The sequence below is a fragment of the Trichomycterus rosablanca genome, chromosome 25, assembly GCF_030014385.1.
Source record: "Trichomycterus rosablanca isolate fTriRos1 chromosome 25, fTriRos1.hap1, whole genome shotgun sequence".
NCBI lineage: Eukaryota > Metazoa > Chordata > Actinopteri > Siluriformes > Trichomycteridae > Trichomycterus > Trichomycterus rosablanca.
In genome coordinates, this window is record NC_086012.1 from 10345959 (window position 1) to 10363096 (window position 17138).

At 43.8% G+C, this 17138-nt stretch overlaps 1 protein-coding gene across 3 annotated transcripts in view; it reads left to right on the forward strand.

Annotated features, from left to right (window-relative positions):
- pard3ab (par-3 family cell polarity regulator alpha, b) overlaps positions 1-17138 on the forward strand; it is a 152245-nt gene that overhangs the window by 70589 nt on the left and 64518 nt on the right. For 2 of the 3 annotated variants that reach the window (XM_062988060.1, XM_062988062.1), the window contains 3 exons: positions 6020-6206; positions 6885-7036; positions 11523-11567. In XM_062988060.1, coding sequence (XP_062844130.1) covers positions 6020-6206; positions 6885-7036; positions 11523-11567 — 384 coding nt within the window. The remainder of the gene's footprint in view (positions 1-6019; positions 6207-6884; positions 7037-11522; positions 11568-17138) is intronic. The other variant, XM_062988061.1, reaches the window with a different exon arrangement.

The window sequence follows — 17138 nt, forward strand, 5'->3', positions numbered from 1 at the left end:
CAAAATTGGCAGGTCCACCACTGGCGCCCCGTTCTCTTCACAGATGAGAGCATGTTCGTGAAAGAGTCTGGAGACGCCGTGGTGAATGTTATGCTGCCTGCAACATCATCCAGCATGAACGGTTTGGTGGTGGTCCAGTGATGGTCTGGGGAGGCATATCCTTGGAGGGTTGCACAAACCTCCATATGGTAGCCAACGGTACCATGAATGCTGTTAGGTACCGAGAATGAAATCCAATGTGTGCAGTGGGCTCTGGGTTCCTCGTGGTGCAGGACAATGCCCGGCCTCATGTGGCCAGAGTGTGTAAGCAGTGCCTGGATTGATGCCATTGATTGGCCCTCACGTTCCCCAGACCTGAATCCAATTGAGAGCCTCTGGGACTTGATGTATCAGTGCATCCGACGCCGCCAAGTCGCGCCACGGACTGTCCAGGCGCTCACTAATGCCCTGATCCAGGTCTGGAAGGACATCCCCCAGGACACCATCCGCCGTCTCATCAGGAGCATGGCCAGACGCTGCTGGGAGTGCATACAGGCATGTGGGGGCCATAAACACTACTGAGTAAGATTATGAATTATATTGAAAATATGTGGCAAAATTGCACGACAAGTGCAGTGGTGCCTTGAATCTCGACGTCAGCTGGTTCTGGGATGGGCGTCGGCTTTAAAAGACGTTGAGTTTCAAGGTATTTTTCCCCCATGTATGGGAAATATTAACGAAGTGAGTCCGAGTCGAGTCACGAGTCAATATAATATACACAAAACATACACCGATCAGGCATAACACTATGACCACCTCCTTGTTTTTACACTCACTGTCCATTTTATCAGCTCCACTTACCATATAGAAGCACTTTGTAGTTCTACAATTACTGAATGTAGTCCATCTATTTCTCTACATACTTTTTTAGCCTGTTTTTTACCCTGTTCTTAAATGGTCAGGACCCCCACAGGACCACCACAGAGCAGGTGTTATTTGGGTGGTGGATCATTCTCAGCACTGCAGTGACACTGACATGGTGGTGGTGTGTTAGTGTGTGTTGTGCTGGTATGAGTGGATAAGACACAGCAGCGCTGCTGGAGTTTTTAAACACCTCACTGTCACTGCTGGACTGAGAATAGTCCACCAACCAAAAATATCCAGCCAACAGCACCCCGTGGGCAGCGTCCTGTGACCACTGATGAAGATCTCAAAGATGACCAACCCAAACAGCAGCAATAGATGAGTGATCGTCTCTGACTTTACATCTACAAGGTGGACCAACTAGGTAGGAGTGTCTAATAGAGTGGACAGTGAGTGGACACAGTGAGTGCTGCTGTGTCTGATCCACTCATACCAGCACAACACACACTAACACATCACCACCATGTCAGTGTCACTGCAGTGCTGAGAATGATCCACCACCTAAATAATACCTGCTCTGTGGGGGTCCTGGGAGACTCCTGACCATTGAAGAACAGGGTGAAAGCAGGCTAAAATGGTATGTAAAGAAACAGATGGGCTACAGTCAGTCATTGTAGAACTACAAAGTGCTTCTGTATGGCAAGTGCTGATAAAATGGACAGTGAGTGTAGAAACAAGGAGGTGGTTTTAATGTTTTATTTATATATATATTTTCTCATATAGAGAGCTTTATATGTTTCAATACGTTTTACAGTCTAATTGTTTATAGAAATGAGCTCAGAACACGTTTTGTACGTTTATTATTTATATTGTTTGACTTTTTCTATCCTCCGTATCAGCGTATTCCCGGTCGTATTGCATATTCATGAGAGCCGCTTGATTGACAGCCGCTTCCTCTGAGGAAATGGCAAAACATCAATCTAACCACGCGTGTACGGATGAGAGAAAAACTGATTTGGAAATACAGTGGCTGTTATAGCTGAACAGATGACAGAGGTCACTTTATTTTAATATTGTTTGTTTTTGAAATTGGCTCATGGTCAGGTGTCCAAATACTATTAGTCTTAAGATGTGCAACAGTACGAGGTCGCATTGTCGTTGTCGCATTTTTCATTTCAAAAATTCTCCACACGTTCTATATTGGGGACAGGTCAGGACTGCAGACAGGCCAGTCCAGTACCCGTACCCTCTTCTTCCACAGCCATGCCTTTGTAATGTGTGCAGCATGTGGTTGAGAAATGCATGGACGTCCCTGGAAAAGATGACGTCTTGAAGGCAGCACGTGTTTCTCTGAGATCTCAATGTACTTTTCTGCATTAACGCTGCATCACAGAAGTGTAAATGACCTTTACTGAGGGCACTGACATGCCCCCATACCATGACAGACCCTGGCTTTTGGACTTGTTGCTGATAACAGTCTGGATGGTCCTTTTCGTCTTTGGTCCGGAGCACATGGGGTCCATTTTTTCCAAAAAAGACCTGGAATGCTGATTCATATGACCACAATACACGTTTCCACTGTATAATGGTCCATCCTAGATGCCTCCAAGCCCAGAGAAGTCGACACCGCTTTTGGACATGGTTAACATAAGGCTTCTTTTTTGCACAGTAAGGTATTAAGTTGCATTTGTGCATGTAACTCTGTATTGTAGTGCTCGACAAAGGGTTGCCAAAGTAATCCCTCACCCATGTGGTTATATCAGCTATTGTTGAGTGGCGGTTCTTGATGCCTGTGCCCAGAATCCTGAATCTTTTCATTCAGGTATTCAGAAGAACTAAGGTAAACAGTAAGTCTATTTCAGCTCACGTCAGACCTTGTTAAGACAACGGTGCCTGACATTGTCAAACTAGTAAACTTAAACAACGTTAATGTGTTGCACCCAAGATAAATGAAGCGTAATTTTGCATTGGTGCTTAGCGACCAGTATTAGGCTTATTACACCACCACAAAAGAATGTCTTTAGCCCAAAACACCCCCCCTCCTTCCTTCCCCAACACATAAACATCTCATTTAGCCAAGTAGACTGAAGCTTTATTGTTAATGAGAGCGCAGTAATAACTTCAGCGCTGCATTAATAGGCTTTTTAAAAACTCTGCCGCTTCGAAACACTATTAAGCTCGTTTGTGAGCGGAGGGGAAGCCGTTCGCTTAATCCCCATGATGCTAATATTATTCTCTCAGGGTAAGCGAATGTTCCTAGTGCTTAGGCTCCTACAATTTTCTGTTCTTCATGTATGTGCCTAAGGGGGTGTCTGTGATAGCATAGAAATGTGCAGAATTGTGTGCTACAAAAAAGATAAGGTTTTATCATATTTGCTATATTGCACCTCCTTGTTTCTACACTCACTGTCCATTTTATCAGCTCCACTCACCTTATAGAAGCACTTTGTGATTCTACAATTACTGACTGTAGTCCATCTGTTTCTCTACATGCTTTGTTAGCCCCCTTTCACCCTGTTCTTCAATAGTCAGGACCCCCACAGGACCACCACAGAGCAGGTATTATTTAGGTGGTGGATCATTCTCAGCACTGCAGTGACACTGACATGGTGGTGGTGTGTTAGTGTGTGTTGTGCTGGAGTTTTTAAACACCTCACTGTCCCTGCTGAATTGAGAATAGTCCACCAGCCAAAAATATCCAGCCAACAGCTGTCCTGTGGGCAGAGTCCTGTGACCACTGATGAAGGTCTAGAAGATGACCAACTTAGCAGCAATAGATGAGCGATCGTCTCTGACTTTACATCTACAAGGTGGACCAACTAGGTAGGAGTGTCTAATAGAGTGGACAGTGAGTGGACACTGTATTTAAAAACATACCAGCACAACACACACTAACACACCACCACCATGTCAGTGTCACTGCAGTGCTGAGAATGATCCACCACCTAAATAATACCTGCTCTGTAGTGGTGATGTGGGGGTCTTGACCATTGAAGAACAGCATGAAAGGGGGCTAACAAAGCATGCAGAGAAACAGATGGACTACAGTCAGTAATTGTAGAACTACAAAGTGCTTCTATATGGTAAGTGGAGCTGATAAAATGGACAGTGAGTGTAGAAACAAGGAGGTGGTTTTAATGTTATGGCTGATCAGATTACTACATTGTTCAACAGTGAGCGGTCCGGGTCCTTCCTGTGTGGAGTTTGCATGTTCTCCCCGTGTCATGCAGTGAGGTGAATTGGAGATATAAAATTGTCCATGACTGTTTGAAATAAATAAATAAATAAATGAGTATTTTTGGCATGGATGCTCTACTGAGTGTTGTTTTGCACAGACTTATGGGTAGATCGCCAAAGGCAGCGTGAGCCTCGTGTCGGTTTTGAGACCCCCGCTGGATAAAGTGAAGGGTGTCAGACGTGTATGTGACTCAGTCAGTGCCTAGGGCTAGCGCTCCTGCTGCGAGGACAACAGAATGACAAACGGGTAGCGTCGCACAGACCGTTCGGGCGCTGGGTTCGCTCTCTGGACCGACGCGGAAAATTTCACCCCGCTAGATAAATCTTCAGTGATTAGAAACACAAGCTCCATCATTCTCTCCTCGCGCCTTCTGTCTGTTCCGGCCCGTTTTCCTCTTTCATCCGTCTCCGTCTACGTTCCCAGCCCGGCGGAAAATAGATACGCGGAATTAACCATGCGGGCCGCCCCTGGCGTGCATGCTAATGTGCTTACAGAGAGCCAGATCGGGGAGGGAAGGAATGAAGGAATAGATCTGATGTAATGAAGAGGAGTGTGTCGGTTTGTCTTGCTCAGGGGGGGATTTGTGTTTATTGGACTGGAAACGTTTCCCTATACTGTACAGAATTTGAACTCAAAGTTGCCATGTTGAGAACTTTGTTTGTCTGCTAGTTCGGGTCAGTTAATCTCAAAAATAGAAACGGCTACGAGGTCATTTGTTCAAAACGCTCAGACGATCTGGTACCAACATGCTGGACAAACAGATTTAACCTAAACAGCCATTCGGGATGTAACGATGCACTGCAAGACAGTTAAAAATCGATGCACATGTGTAACGATTCAAATCGGTTTACATGTACAGTATAATGAATCGATATTCACTTTAATCAGCAGAGGGCGCTGAGACCGCTCAGGTGGCGCATCGGTAAAAACACACGCTGGAACACCAGAGCTGGGATCTCGAATACATCGCATCGAATTTCAGCTCTGCCTGCCGGCTAGGCCGAGCGGCCACACAAACAACGATTGGCCTGTTGTTCAGATAGGGGTGGGATTAAACCGGATAGGGACTCTCTCTCATAACGAATGTAATTACGACCTCTGCTGGCTGATTGATGGCGCCTGCACAGAGATGAGAACAGAGTGCTCTCAGGGTGTGTCTCTCCGTACACAGGGCTGAGCTGCACTGCACTCGTCAAAGTGTAGGGGATAAGATGCATACGGCTGCTGCCCACGTGTTGGAGGGGGGCGTGGGTTAGCTTCGTTGTCCTCCATTGGTGGAGAGGAAGCATGACACAATTGGGCAATTGAGGTCCAGTAATGTTGAGTCTGATCATCCCGCCCTAGCAGACACGCTGGCCTATTAGTGTCTGCTGCAGGCACTGCCAATTATGCCTGCTAGAAGGTGCCCAGCCGACCGGTGGCAATGCCGAGTTTCGAACCGAGGAATTCAGAATCTCAGCACTGAGACCCCACCCACATAGTCCGGTCATCCCGCCCTAGCAGACACGCTGGCCTATTAGTGTCTGCTGCAGGCACTGCCAATTATGCCTGCTAGATGACCAAGCGGGCAGTCCGGGTTCGGTTTCCAAGCGGGCAGTCCGGGTCCTTTCTGTGTGGAGTTTGCGTGTTCTCCCTGTGTCTGCGTGGGTTTCCTACAACAGTCCAAAGATGTGCAAATGAAGTGAATTGGAGATACAAAACTGTCCATGACTGTAACCAGTTACTGTAACTACTGTAGTAACTATCTGTCCTGTCATTAATGTAACCAAAGGGTGTAAAACATGACGTTAAAATCCTAATAAATGAATAAATATACACCTGTTAGCAATGGGTGTGGCTAAAGCTTGTCAACTCAACAATTAAAACGGGCGTCTATTTACTTTTGGCCCTATTGTGTATCCCACCCTCTAATGTTTGAATTTTTATTCTATTTTTCAGGCCACTGTCAGCTTTCACCTACGGTCAACATGCCCCAGGATGACACGGTCCTGATCGAAGACGACAGGCTGACCGTCCTTCCCGCCCACCTGTCCGACCAATCGTCTTCTAGTTCCCGCGATGACATGCCGTTCGCCGCGGAGACGCAACCTCCCTGGGTGCAGGATGTACCCTCGCCGAATGAGAGGTACACAGAGAAGCATAGCTTATCAAGTTAAAAGTATGTGATCTCCTGGGTCGGGAAAGGGGGGGGGGGGGTCTAGTCAAATGAAGTATAGTGTGACTCTCTGTGTGTAGGAACCCAACACTGGCAGGAGATAAGAAGCAACTGGTACCTGTTGGGGGGCATAAGATAGCCTAGAGTGCTCATTTGCCAGAATGGAGCAGCGGATTTATAATTGGGAATTGGAAATGACTAAATTCCAAAGCTGTTGAGTGGGGCTAAGGTCAGTCATGCTGGAACAGAAATAGGGGGGGAAGTCACATGGCTTGTAGTGTGTCTCTCTATGTGTAGGAACCCAACACTGGCAGGTGATAAGAAGCAACTGGTACCTGTTGGGGGGTATAAGATAGCCTGTTGAGAAGCTGTTGAGTGGGGCTAAGGTCAGTCATGCTGGAACAGAAATGGCCCCCATTAAACCTGTGTTAAGTCACATGGAGTATAGTGTGACTCTCTTTGTGTAGGAACCCAACACTGGCAGGTGATGATAATCAGCTGGTAAAAAAGGGGGCACATAATGGTCTAGAGTGCTCCTTGACCAGAATGCAGGCAGCGGATTTATAATTGGGAACTGGAAATGACTAAATTGGGAGAAAATGGGGAGGGGTCAAACAAAAAAATGACCAATTTCTTTCCTGCCCTCAGTTCCCCGAGCATAGCTGGTGAGAACGATGAAGGACTCTTCCACAGAGAAGGCTTCGGAAGACAGAGCATGTCCGAAAAACGCGCAAAACAGTTCGGAGACGTCAGTCATCTCGACATCATCAAAACGCGCAAGTCCAAGAGCATGGACCTGGGTAATTAAAACCATTATCAACTGTTGTGCAGTTATTTATGTTTCAGGCTTGGGCTTCATCAGAAGGGCTGCTTCGTCCACTGAAACTTATTTATATAGCGCTTCTTACAATAGACATCGTCTCAAAGCAACTTTACAGAATTCAGGACCGACAGACCAAAAATCCCTGTTGAGCGAGCCGAGGGCGACAATGGCTTAAAAATAAGGGTGCAGCGCTACAAACACATGCTGGAACCGGATTTGAGATCTTGATTACATCGTATCAAGTCTCAGCTCTGCCTGCCGGCTGGGCCATGAACAACGATTGGCCTGTTGTTCAGATATGGGTGGGACTTAGCCAGAAGGGGTCTCTCTCATAACTAATGCAGTTACGACCTCTGCCGGCTGATTGATGGCATCTGCACAGAGATGAGGAAAAAAGTGCTCTCAGGGTGTGTCTCTCTGTACACAATGCTGAGCTGCACTGCACTGCACTCGTCAAAGTGTAGGTGACAAGATGCATACGGCTGCTGCCCACGTGTCTGAGGGGGTGTGGGTTAGCTTCGTTCTTTTCAATCAGAGCGGGGATCAGCATTGGTGGATAGAAAGCATGACACAATCCGGGCAATTGGACGCGCTAAAAAGGAGAAAAAGGGGAGAAAATGTATAAACAATATATTTACATCTAGCAGGAGCAGCATCGTAGGCACGGCAGTCTCGCCTTGCAGGCTTCAACCTCGGGTGGGTAAACAGGTTTCCGTCAGGACTGACTCCGGCATTCCTAATTATTACAGCATAACTAAAAGTGAGAGCGAGTAGGTAACACACTTATGACCCTTCATTTTTAGCTGCCCATTAAACATGCCAGGTAGAAAAGCGGCTGGTCGTATATATTAAATCACATGTTCAGTGAAGTATGAAAACCAAGTGGGTCCGGCTTCCCTGGAGTCACACCATGGACAGGACACTAATCCACCGCAGGGTCTCGGCCTTCCCGTTCCCATTTCCGTTGCAATACTTGTCTGATCAGCGCAGTCAGACTAGCTTTATTAATAAAGGCACAGAGAAGGCACCATCTACAAATGAATAAGTGTGTTGTTAATTCACACATTTTAATTAACGTTTATTTTTTAAAGACCCCATAACCATCTATCTACTTTGTGAATGTTCACGTCTACTACTACTGCACTGTCTGGTATTACAGTGGTACCTTAAAACTCGACGTCGTTTGGTTCTGGCACTGGTGTCGAGTTTTAAAGCGAGTTGAGTTGCAAGGTATTTTTTCCCATAAGGACGTTTGGGAAACCTGTTAATGCGTTCCATGGTCCTGTGGAACTGCATATACAGTATTTTAGGCTGATGTAAAATAATGAGGCTGTTTTTGACACTTATACACTGAAAATAACACAAATATAATATAAAAACACAGAAATACAATAAAAATACAATAAAACCTGCACTGCTTTACTTCGTTATTGTTTCCTTATGCTTCTTAACCTTGGAATACCGTATTCCGTTCAGTAAAGGTGCATTCATATTAGAAGTGACAAAATAGCTTTTGCGCTGAATGGAATACGGTATTCCAAGATTAAGCATCTCCACGATTAAGAAGCATAAGGAAACAATAAAGAACTAAAGGTTTTATTGTATTTTTATATTGATTTTTACCTGTTTTTAATTGTATTTCAGTGTTTTTATATAGACATATTGTACCAAAACAACAAGCGAGGAATTTCATTAGTAGAGAGAACTTATGAGCAGTAATAATTATGGGAAGTTTAGTGTTCCTGTGTCGTTTTTTTTGTACATTATTCCACGTTTTTACTTGGAAAATGTGATTCTCACAATTTCTCAGCATCCCCAGCTATATTCGTCAGATTCGTCTCATATGCGCACTTTGATGATGTTGTATCGCACTGCTCAAGCAGGGCGCTGAACAAAACCACTATTCATTGTTAATTTTTTATTTATTTTCTCCTGATTTTTAATGCGTCCAATTTTTACCCAATTGCGTTATGCTTTCTCTGTACTGGTGCTGACCCCCACCTCAACTGAGGAGACCGAACTGACACACGCCCCCTCCGACATGTGTGCAGTAGCCGACTGCATCTTTTCACCTGCACGAGGCGAGTTTATACCCGGATCAGCCTTGTGTGTGTGTGTTTGAAGAGCCACACCTTGATCGCATTATAGATCAGTTGAAGCCTATTGGTTAAAGTGCTGGACTAGAAATCAAAAGGTCTCTGGTTCAAGCCCCACCACTGCCAGGTTGCCACTGTTGGGCCCCTGAGCAAGGCCCTTAACCCTTAATTGCTTGGACAATATAGTGTCACAGTGCTGTAAGTCGCTTCATATAGCCGCCCAGCCCAGCCGGATGGCAGAGCTTAGATTCGATACGATGTATTCGAAATCCCAGCTCTGATGTGCTAGCGTATTTTACCGCTGCGCCATATATATATATATATATATATATATATATATATATATATATACAGTGTATCACAAAAGTGAGTACACCCCTCACATTTCTGCAGATATTTAAGTATATATTTTCATGGGACAACACTGACAAAATGACACTTTGACACAATGAAAAGTAGTCTGTGTGCAGCTTATATAACAGTGTAAATTTATTCTTCCTTCAAAATAACTCAATATACAGCCATTAATGTCTAAACCACCGGCAACAAAAGTGAGTACACCCCTTAGTGAAAGTTCCTGAAGTGTCAATATTTTGTGTGGCCACCATTATTTCCCAAAACTGCCTTAACTCTCCTGGGCATGGAGTTTACCAGAGCTTCACAGGTTGCCACTGGAATGCTTTTCCACTCCTCCATGACGACATCACGGAGCTGGCGGATATTCGAGACTTTGCGCTCCTCCACCTTCCGCTTGAGGATGCCTCAAAGATGTTCTATTGGGTTTAGGTCTGGAGACATGCTTGGCCAGTCCATCACCTTTACCCTCAGCCTCTTCAATAAAGCAGTGGTCGTCTTAGAGGTGTGTTTGGGGTCATTATCATGCTGGAACACTGCCCTGCGACCCAGTTTCCGGAGGGAGGGGATCATGCTCTGCTTCAGTATTTCACAGTACATATTGGAGTTCATGTGTCCCTCAATGAAATGTAACTCCCCAACACCTGCTGCACTCATGCAGCCCCAGACCATGGCATTCCCACCACCATGCTTGACTGTAGGCATGACACACTTATCTTTGTACTCCTCACCTGATAGCCACCACACATGCTTGAGACCATCTGAACCAAACAAATTAATCTTGGTCTCATCAGACCATAGGACATGGTTCCAGGAATCCATGTCCTTTGTTGACATGTCTTCAGCAAACTGTTTGCGGGCTTTCTTGTGTAGAGACTTCAGAAGAGGCTTCCTTCTGGGGTGACAGCCATGCAGACCAATTTGATGTAGTGTGCGGCGTATGGTCTGAGCACTGACAGGCTGACCCCCCACCTTTTCAATCTCTGCAGCAATGCTGACAGCACTCCTGCGCCTATCTTTCAAAGACAGCAGTTGGATGTGACGCTGAGCACGTGCACTCAGCTTCTTTGGACGACCAACGCGAGGTCTGTTCTGAGTGGACCCTGCTCTTTTAAAACGCTGGATGATCTTGGCCACTGTGCTGCAGCTCAGTTTCAGGGTGTTGGCAATCTTCTTGTAGCCTTGGCCATCTTCATGTAGCGCAACAATTCGTCTTTTAAGATCCTCAGGGAGTTCTTTGCCATGAGGTGCCATGTTGGAACTTTCAGTGACCAGTATGAGAGAGTGTGAGAGCTGTACTACTAAATTGAACACACCTGCTCCCTATGCACACCTGAGACCTAGTAACACTAACGAGTCACATGACATTTTGGAGGGAAAATGACAAGCAGTGCTCAATTTGGACATTTAGGGGTGTAGTCTCTTAGGGGTGTACTCACTTTTGTTGCCGGTGGTTTAGACATTAATGGCTGTATATTGAGTTATTTTGAGGGAAGAATAAATTTACACTGTTATATAAGCTGCACACAGACTACTTTTCATTGTGTCAAAGTGTCATTTTGTCAGTGTTGTCCCATGAAAAGATATACTTAAATATCTGCAGAAATGTGAGGGGTGTACTCACTTTTGTGATACACTGTATATATATATATATATATATATATATATATATATATATATACACTGTATATATATATATATATAATTTTTTTTTTTTTTTTTTTTAATAAGGCTAACCAAAAAAAAAAGTTTAAGGGTACAAATTTCTCCACGAAGGGCATCAAGTGTCAAAGATTTTAAGTTTAGGGGACGTCGACAAGGTTACAAGGTACCACTGTATTATGTCCTCCGTTCACTCTATCACTAATTCACTCTCCTGCATGTCTCCTATCACTGTTGTATACACTGCTATGCCCAATTTCTTATGGGTCATGTTACTGGTTTATGTGTTTGTCACTGCATGTCCAACATTCATACTAATCATGCACTGGAATGTGTGTGCCTCTTGCACAGTGGCTGATGAGATTAACCCCACCTCTCGCATTGAGGAAAACGCAGGTAAGCACAAATATCCGCAGTATATTATTTAATACACGCATGCCGAAACCTGAATAAAATACTCACTGAACTGCAGCACACACTAAGCGATTTCTTTTTTCCTGTTCCACTTTAGCACCGGTCAGCTTAAACGTCTCTGTGGTCCTAATCGATAGAACTGTAGTGAATTAAAAATGGCTCAGTGCTCCGAAGCTTGAATTTCCTTCCCCAGTGTGCCATTTTGCAGAACTTTAGATACCTTAGCCGCTCAAGACTCACGGATCTGCTGGTGGGTCCAAAATAAACGTAGAATGTCCACCTTTGAACCTTAAATTATATTTTAGTTTTGTGTCAAGGGCCAAAAGTGTCAAGGTTTGGCCGCTCAGGTGGCACAGCGGTAAAAACACGCTGGAACACCAGAGCTGGGATCTCGTATACATCGTATCGAGTCTCGGCTCTGCTTACCGGCTGGGCTGAGCAACCACATGTACAACGATTGGCCTGTTGTTCTGATAGGGGTGGGAAATGAAGCTGGATAGGGTCTCTCTCATAACTAATGCAATTACGACCTCTGCTGGCTCATTGATGGTGCCTGCACGGAGAGGGGAAAAGAGTGCTGTCAGGGTGTGTCTCTCCGTACACAGTTCACTCTTCAAAGTGTGGGTGACAAAATGCATACAGCGTGGGTTAGCTTCGTTCTCCTCAATCAGAGCGGGGATCGGCATTGGTGGAGACGAAGCATGACGCAATCGGGCAATTGGATGCGCTAAAAGGGAGAAAAAGGGGAGGAAATTAATAAACACTATACATATATATTTATATGAGTCAAGGTCCAAAATCTAGCACGCTAGCACACCTTTGCTGACATCTCGAACTTGCGAGTTCGCATCTCAGCTCTTGTACCAGCAGGCTGGGCAGCTATACAGACAATGATTGGCTCTGTCCCGAACTGGGGATTTCTTATAACTGCTGCAGTTACGACTATTGCTGGATTGGTGTGTGACTCTCCATGCGCGATACTGATCTTCATATCCCTGTATCGGAGGGGGCGTGTGTTAGTCATGGCTCTCTTCGGTCAGGAGTGGAAGTTAATGCAGTAGAGCAGGTGGTGGCTTGGCTGAATTAGGGACATTAGCTAAAAATAACAGGCAGATTCTAAATAGTCAATTTTGTGCAATTTTTTTCAACAATTTATAGCATTTCATTACAAATTTGCTACAGCTTTAAAAATCAGGTAAGTATTTTTATGCTCTGAAGAGGCTAATAAGCTTTTAAAATGAATTACAAGTGTGTTTATGTCCTATTAACGTTAAAGCTTTGAGGTTGTTTGCAGTTTTCAGTGCACATTTATTCAAGTATTTAAGGTACAAATGCAAAAAAAACTACACAGCTGAACACATCTCGCTATCGTCAGGCATGATTGAGGACAAAAATCGCAACCCTCCATTTGTCAACCTGCTTATGTACGGTATTAAAAAGGAACAATTGCTGCCGGGAGAGGATTAAAGCACTTAGTTTTGCTTTGAGTGGTACGTGTGCAAAGAGGCTGTTTGCCCCCGGAGAGAAAAAAAAACCCCACTTTTTTTCTGTGATAATGTATGTTTTATTAGTGAAACAGTGTAATCTTACATTTACATAAGTGGTGGTTTTTTTTTATATTTCATGTTTTACATTGAGTTTCTTGCATTAACTTTGACTTTTATTTGATTGCAGACAGGATGAACATGAGATATTTCATGTTTTGTCTGGTCGACTTAATTTCATTCATTAATAAACATCCATTCCTGCATTTCAGGTCTGCAACACATTCCAAAACAAGTTGGGACGGTAAAGCATTGGCCACTTTGTAATGTTGCCATTCCTTTTTACCACACTTAAAAGACGTTTTGGCTCTGAGGATACCAAGCGATAAAGTGTTTCAATTATTTTGTCCCATTCTTCCTGCAAACATGTCTTAAGGTGTGCAAACAGTACGTTCTTAAAATTCTTCACACCGTCTCTATTGGGGACAGGTCAGGACTGCAGGCAAACCAATCCAGTACCTGTACTCTCATCTCCAAGCCCAGAGAACTCGACACTGCTTCTGGACATCGTTATTATTATTTATTTATTTTTTTGGACAGTAAAGTTTTAAGTGGCATTTGTGCGTGTAACTCTGTATTGTAGTGCTTGACAAAGGTTTGCCAAAGTAATTCCTCACCCATGTGGTTATATCAGCTATTGTTGAGTGGTGGTTCTTGATGCAGTGCCGTCTGAGGGATCGAAGATCACGGGCGTTCAGGTTAAGCTTGCGCCTTTGGCCTTTACGCACTGAAATTCCTCCACATTCCTTGAATGATTTAATGATATTATGCACTGTAGAGGGAGAAATATGCAAATCCCTTCCAATCTTTCTTTGAGGTACATTGTTTTCAAATATTTCAATCATTTGCTCACACATTTGTTGTGAAACTGGAGAACTTCTGATCATCTTTGCTCATCAGAGACTCAGCCTTTCCTGGATGCTGCTTTTGTACCAAACCATGATTACAATCACCTGTTTGGAATCACATCATTATTTAGTTTTTTCACCTCATTACTAGCCCTAAATTGCCCCCGTCTCAACTTTTTTTGGAATGTGTTGCAGGTCTGAAATGCAGGAATGGACGTATATTATCTCAGGTTCAAACTGTCTGCAATCAAATAAAAGTCAAAGTAAATGTAAGAAACACAGTATTTTTATTTTATTTGCATTTTCCATACTGTCCCAACTTTTTCTGATTTGGGGTTGTAATTTAAGTCTCTTTTTACACTTCATGCATTTTCCTTGTGTACATTTACATTTTCAGCATTTAGCAGACGCTTATATCCAAAGCGACTTACACAATGAGCAATTGAGGGTTAAGGGCCTTGCTCAGGGACCCAACAGTGGCAACTTGGTGGTGGCGGGGCTTGAACCGGCAACCTTCTGTTTACTAGTCCAGTACCTTAACCACTGAGCTATCACTGCCCAGTGTAAATGTACACTGTGAGTCAAAAAGGGGGCCTCTGTCTCTTTGCCCATAACATTGACACATGTTGATCAACTTTTGAAATTCTTTCACAGTTAGACGCAACAACGAGGATTTATTTAAAGCACTGGTTACCATGGCAACCATTTGTGTTGCCGCGGTAGCAGACGACAACAATGCAACAAAAGTAAATTAGTTTTTTTTTTTTAACCAATGAGAACAGAATTTAAATAATGAACTTAGGGGTATCTGCTTAAAGGTTAGAAACTGTATGAGATTACTTGGTACATTTTTATAGAAAATAGGAAAAACAATTGCTGTAAGATCGGTGAAACTAGTAGCGACGAAAGGAAATCCGCCCTTCATAAGCCACCATTTGACAGCATAGCACAAGTTCTAGAACTGGTGCTCAGAACCATTGTGGTGGACAATATGGGTGTTCGAAAACCTAGTGAGCTGCCTTGCTGTCTTACTGCCTACATAGGCAGCTGCCTAAGTAGAGGGGATTCTAATAAGTCATTGACTTATAAGGCAGGTTATTCGAATGTGCTACTTAAGTTAAGTTTTGTTCACGTTAAGCGTTGTTCGTGTGACCTGAGTCACTTATCACGTCATATCAAACAGTTCGTCTCATTGGAGGCACTTTGAAAAGGTCAGCGGCAAACTGGGTCAAAGTTCAACCAGGTGCACTCCGCTTAGGAAACCACAGCAGCTAGCTAAGCAGAACCGCCACACTCCACAGAAAACAATGGCACAGCCGGCGCAAAGGCGGTTTTGCCGCTTCTCATGTGAATGCGCCCTTATCTATTTACTCCTTGTTAAACTGAGTTAATGTTGGTTTAATTAACCAGTTTTTGGTTCAAAGTTTAAATTTTACTTTGTCCCCCAGTGCAAACGGAGCACATATGAGACAATGGGTGTGTTCAAAAACCTAGTGAGCTGCCTTGCTGTCTTACTGCCTACATAGGCAGCTATCTAAGTAGAGAGGATTCTAATCATATAAGTCATTGACTTATAAGGCAGGTTATTCGAACGTGCTACTTAGCGATGGTTTATATGAGAATATATCGGCACACACAAGCTTTACAGTATTTGTGACTTATCGTCCATGCCAAACCATAATACCCACGCTGCATTGCAAAAATCTTTATTAACCTCCAACTCACTACAGAACAGACGATTCCTGCTGGTCGCGTAGCCAAATCCACTCTGATTTATTTATTTTTCCTACTTGCTTTTACGCTGCACATCAGCGCACAAACAACTGTGATCGCTTGCTTATTGTTGACGTGCATTTTTGGACGTGGTATCATTAAACCCCTCATCGTTCTTGCGTGTGTTTTTGTAACAAAATGTAGCTTGGGAGACCAGACAGACTCTGCGATTCCTCCTGATGATAGATGGTGTAGTGTGTGACCCCCTATCGCCGATCAGTCGTGTAGTGTAAAATACGCAACGACTTAAAAGACTCCCGATTACAAGAGATCCAGCTGTGTAGTGTGAACTGTACAGCGATCTGACAGCTCAGAAAGTTGTGTAGTGTGAACTTGGCATAAGGTATTGCACAGTAGGTATAGAATTCAATTTGTTACAGATATTGTACACGGGTTTAGTTTGGACTGTATAGAATTCGTTATTTCATTCTAGAGTTGAATGGTGGTTTGGTTGAACCCTTAAGCTCCTTAAGCTTCCTATGGGTACAAAGGTCACTTTTTTGACTCACAGGGTGTGTGGTCATTTAGTTCCCTAGTTTTAGTACTGTAATACCTTATTGTGTGTGTGTGTTTTAATTAGAGTATAATTTTATGGAAATGTTACATCCTAACAGGAACATTAAAACACCCCACCTCACCCAGTGGTGCAATAGATTGCCTAAAGCAGGGCTACAAATAAACCTATAGCATTATTGCACCAGTATACACATTGTTGAACTGAGATGTGGTTGACTTGGTAACTGAGAGGTTTTTAATTTCATTACCTCTAGTCCTCTGGCGATCCATACTGAGAAATTAATTAACTTCCCCGGGTGGTTTGTACGTGCGATGTTCAGAACCTCAAAACCCTTTGAAGATAGTTGGGTATTATGTTTATTCAGACTTTTTCCCGCCAGGTTTCTGGCTGTTATTCAATCTCAGCCCCTATCATCCGGAACGATGCCTTTAACAGACCCCCCCCTGTTTCTTTTGAGAATTGTTTCCACTGGAATCTGTCTCTTTTTTTTTTTTGTCATGTTCCCTTGTTCCATCTAAACGGCAATGGGTCGCGGACTGTTAAAGCAGATGACTGAAATGACTTCTCACTGGACACATCACTCAGTAATCATGACTCTTTTTGTTGGCTCTGGAGACTAATTACCGTGTTTTTTTTTACTGTGCTGTCAGTCTTTAAGCCTCCTGGTTGTAGCATTATTGACAAATGAAATCTTTCAGGTGGTTCTGATTAGGCATCGTGTCTCCAAAGTACGATTTTTAATTCTGTGGATTTAATTTGAGCCAACAGCACAGTCTTAAGCATGTCCAGGTACCCGGACCCCTGTGAGCCTAGCAAATTGGTAGTAGCTGTAGTGTAATTTGGGCCATTCAAACCTCTTTGTGACTGCAAC